Genomic DNA, 4,345 nt, shown 5'->3' with positions numbered 1-4,345 from the left:
TGTCTGTTCCATTTAAGGCTCTCTTCAAATTATCACCTGAGTACTGTGAAAGAACTAGCCACACGAACAGGCGTGTTAAACATTTGCCAGTTCTACCACAGCTGGCTCTTAAATGGGAATAAGATACTTAATGAAAACAAACTTGCTGACTGTGTTATTTTGTGAAATGCAGCTGATAAGACATCTCTGATGATGGCACACACTCTTTTAATATAATATTTAAAGCCAAATAGACCATTCTTGTAGAGTAGCTAAAACATGTCATGTACGCCATTCTTCAGACTGTTCAATTCTTTGCTGTCTTTTTCTACTTCAACCAATTGTTCCTAGCAAAGGATTAAAAAAAACCCACAAACCAACCCAAACTTCTGTATTTGCAATGTGGGTAAAAAAATCTGAAAATCATTTGACACTGCTCCTTCACATTACTGTAAGTATTTCCACATCTACCAGTGGCTTCTGAATTAAGGAACTGATGCTAACTCATGACTTACAGTAAGTAATTTTATTGAAGAGTGGCAGCTACATAAGTATTTGATAAACATCTGTCTACAGCACAAGTGGACACATTTATTTTGTTGAAATATCCTCGTAGGAACACATTCTCTACTGCTCACATATCCCTGCTTCCTTATGCAGTAACCCCACACACCCGGGCATCATGCGTCGGGTGCCACGAGCACAGTACTAGCAGCATGTTACAAGATAGACGTGCACAAGCAGTACGGTGGGTCGAAGGAAGCTAGTAGGTAAACACAGGAACATACAGCTATTAACAACCACAAACCAAATAAAGCTCTTCAGCACACACTGCGGTGAAGTGATTTAGGCTCTATCAAACAGTATTCTGTAACCAACATCATTAACATTGCTTCTTAGATGAAGCACAGCTATCAAAATAACCTTGACTTCACTGCAAACCCATATACCTTTTTCTACGACTGCTATGTACGTGTGTGGCATCTGATTCACACTTCTTTCATTCTTTCCACTTCTGTGTGGGGTAGAATAGCTCAAAAGGTGAAATTTTTCCAGGTTATATCAAACCTATAGAGATATATCATGAACTTTTTGTAAAGTTAGCTCCTGTTTTCATAAGCTTGCAGTGGAAGACAGAAGTCTGACTGGGCATCACAGAAGTCACATAAGGTAACGGGCCGATTCTAGTACCATTTATTTTAAGAAACAGGAAATAATCCTAACTGAAGGTAAACAGCTGCAGTTGCAGTACAAAAGAGGTTGTAACAGTCTTAACCAGTGGTAGCAAGCAGTTCACTGGAGATATGGCTAAATGCATTACATTGCTTCTTTGTAGTAGTGTGCTTATGCGAACCTTCTGCGAAGGTTCACCTTAAGGCAAAAAAATCCCCAAAACATTCGAAGAGAAAGCTTTGCAGACCGGAATGTACATACTTCAGTAACAACCTCCAGCCGTCTCTTTCTTGTTAAGAAAACTGTATCAATGAGAAGCAGTTGCATCAGTCTGTATTTTAGAAAACAGCTTCTTCTGAAAGGTAAACTCCTCTCTACCAACCTCTAGCAGCCCCATTCAAACTCAGATTTGTAACAGTCAGCTGTAAACACAGTTCTTGACATTGTCACCTGGCTCTGAAATCGTCCATGCTTTATTCTGCAACCAAACTGCGCTGCTGCTTCTCTGTTCTTTCCTGGTCATCCACGTCTGGATACTGGGTAAGATCCAAAGTCAGTACTCGACTGAACATGAAGTCATCATACTGAGAAGAGGAAGGATCATAGAATTTAAAACAACTAAGGAGTTCAAATCTATCAATCAATATCATTATCTACATGATTTACAGTACGTTAAGGGTATGTAACACTTAAGGTGTAGATCAGGACTTCAACAGAAGCCAGCATGTATTATTTAACAAAAAATTGGTAATAATTAATTGTTACCTCTGGACACACTCCAATCAGTGCATCTGCTCTGCAATAAAACTCTTCCTTTAGAGAAATAACTATCATCTGAATCTGTTCATGTGCCTGTTGTCTAATGAAACTTGACACCTTTGGAAAGAAGCCAAATATTTCCGTAAGTTAGTTCTGGCAGACTTACACCAGGCTATAAATAAGGCATGATGAGGAAAGAACTCAACTGCGTCAGCTGCAGAGTTCAGTAACTCAGTTATGAAATGAGCAGGATAAAATGAGAAACAAAGTGGTCTTATGTCAGATAGATACTTTTGGCATGTTCTTAAGAAAACCCCTTAGATTTCCTCTCTTGCATCTTACGCACCACAGCCTGTATCACAGGTTACCTGCTTCGTGTTGCTTATGCGAAAAGAGCAGCACTTTAGTGCTCCGGCCCCAACTCCTCCACGCTGCATCTCATGGCATCAGCAGTGAGGAAAGGACTGCAGAAGGGTGGTCAGCCGCAGGGGCTGCTCTGGACAGGAGCTCTGCAGCCAGTATGACCCAGCCTTACGGGAGACAGGCATCTCTAGCCACAAAGGTTCCAAAACCTTCAGCAGAAGCTCAATTCAGCTTCAAAGCAGGAAACTGAGCGTAACTTCCCAGTCAGATTAGATGGGCCCTAAGGACTCAACTAAAGGCTTAAGGTAGACAACTAAGGCAATTTCAGGGTTAACCCTAATGTGTAACATAATCCAAGTTTACTAGCTCTTCAGCCATAAAGTGGCATTTATTGGATGTTATTTTTATAAATATGCATTAGACTTTCTGCATTAGTGTTCTTTACTTGCTTGATTATACATCTCTAAAAACATACATTTTAACATGACGCATCAGCAACAATACATACTTTCAAACTGTAAAAACGCTACCACCTGAAGGTTATAAGCCCAGGAATGATTTGGCTAACAGCTGTTAATACCACCATCTTTTTTGGACTACGAATGTGATTTTTATCTGAAGAAAAGTAAATAAGACTTGAAATACGTTTGAACTGAGAAGCCCAGTCACATAAAAGAAAATTCAGCTGAGGGTTCTGAAGAAGAATGGGGCTTAGCATATCTTAGGTACAAAGCAGACATCTCTTGTGCCAGACGTGTCAGAATCAGCCTACTCAGGCAAACTGCTAAGTGCCAGACTGCTGTCTCTCATCAGCTGTATTAATGCATCACTTTGTAGTCTACGTGGACAGTTAGTAACATATTAGAAATCATGAACGTCATGGAATGTGCACGTAACTGATGGATGACTGGTACATCCGTAACTAACTGCAACAGGAATTTATGCTCGTAAACTGAAGAAATCCAGCTAATGACCTGCAATTTTGTCAGGCATGATCTGGGACCCCTGCCCAACTCCTGACAGAACCATGTATCCATACATCCAAAATACCACCTCAGGAGCCTACAGAGAGAGGAAGTACTATTCACCTAATACAATGCAGCTTTGATGGAAGGCAAAAATGTGAAGTGTTGCATTAAATAATAGCACATAGCAGACAAGACAGACAGTGAATGAAATCTTGGGGGTAGTCTGTGTAACTCTGAAGTCATCAGCCATGATATATTTGATTCCACAATTAAGAATAACATCCAGAAAACATGATACCGGTACTTAACCTGAAAATGTGATCTCCAACTGTTACATCAACTCACAGTGGCTTTGAGCAAAAGACTGCTAACTAGAAAAATGAGTATCTTGTTGAAAAGTTTAGATCACACAAGTGTTTGGTGATCACCTGATGTGTAATCTTTCTTCTGATCATGTCATTAAGAGCCAAACCCTAAAGCTTGTTCAGCTATTTTCATTACAGTCCCATTACATCTAACTTGATGTTGCTGAAACACACTGGACTGAGTTAGAACAAACTCGGGCCATACCACCTGTTTGGAAAGTGGTGGGTGACGGTATTGCTCATGAACTTGTATACCAAGAAATGTTTAAGAAACCTGGGTTCAGGAGGACACTTCTCACAACACTACACAGAGTCAGTAATCTCTGAGAAGGAATTCTGTCAGTCACAAGGTAGTGGAGCTTCCCCAGCTGTCTGCTGCAGAGGTACCCTCCAAGCAAACTGTGGTCTGTTTGGCACATCACAGTTAACTCCATTAAGAAGAGGAAAAAAAAAAGTTTGGTGTTTATAAAGCTGCTTTTGTTTGCTAAGTTCTATCAAGACTGTCATCACTATTAATGCAAACAGAAATACAGCTTGATCTTACTTTATGTGGAAAGGAATCTTTCCACAGAAGAAAAATGCAGGCACATGGGCAGGTCTTTTTGATTCCTCCCCTACATATAATCTTGTATTGAGTCTCCTTCTCCCAGAGGCTGACATCTACAGTCGGCAAGCTTTACTGTTTGTACTCGATCATACCTTTTGTTACAGTGAATAGTTATCAGCCAAAAGGGAAAG

The 4,345-nt window shown here is 40.3% G+C and overlaps 1 protein-coding gene across 1 annotated transcript in view; it reads right to left on the bottom strand.

The window, feature by feature from the left end:
• Positions 1 to 1,547: 1,547 nt before the first annotated feature.
• LOC104489916 (structural maintenance of chromosomes protein 1B-like) overlaps positions 1,548 to 4,345 on the bottom strand; it is a gene marked incomplete at its 5' end in the record, with an annotated part of 3,963 nt that continues 1,165 nt past the window's right edge. Inside the window, 2 exons of the mRNA XM_010132136.1 lie at positions 1,548 to 1,736; positions 1,918 to 2,028. Of these exons, the coding sequence (XP_010130438.1) occupies positions 1,626 to 1,736; positions 1,918 to 2,028 (222 nt within the window). The remainder of the gene's footprint in view (positions 1,737 to 1,917; positions 2,029 to 4,345) is intronic.

This window comes from Buceros rhinoceros, unplaced genomic scaffold (assembly GCF_000710305.1).
Source record: "Buceros rhinoceros silvestris isolate BGI_N320 unplaced genomic scaffold, ASM71030v1 scaffold25602, whole genome shotgun sequence".
Taxonomy (NCBI): domain Eukaryota; kingdom Metazoa; phylum Chordata; class Aves; order Bucerotiformes; family Bucerotidae; genus Buceros; species Buceros rhinoceros.
This window is presented reverse-complemented; position numbering and strand designations above follow the sequence as displayed.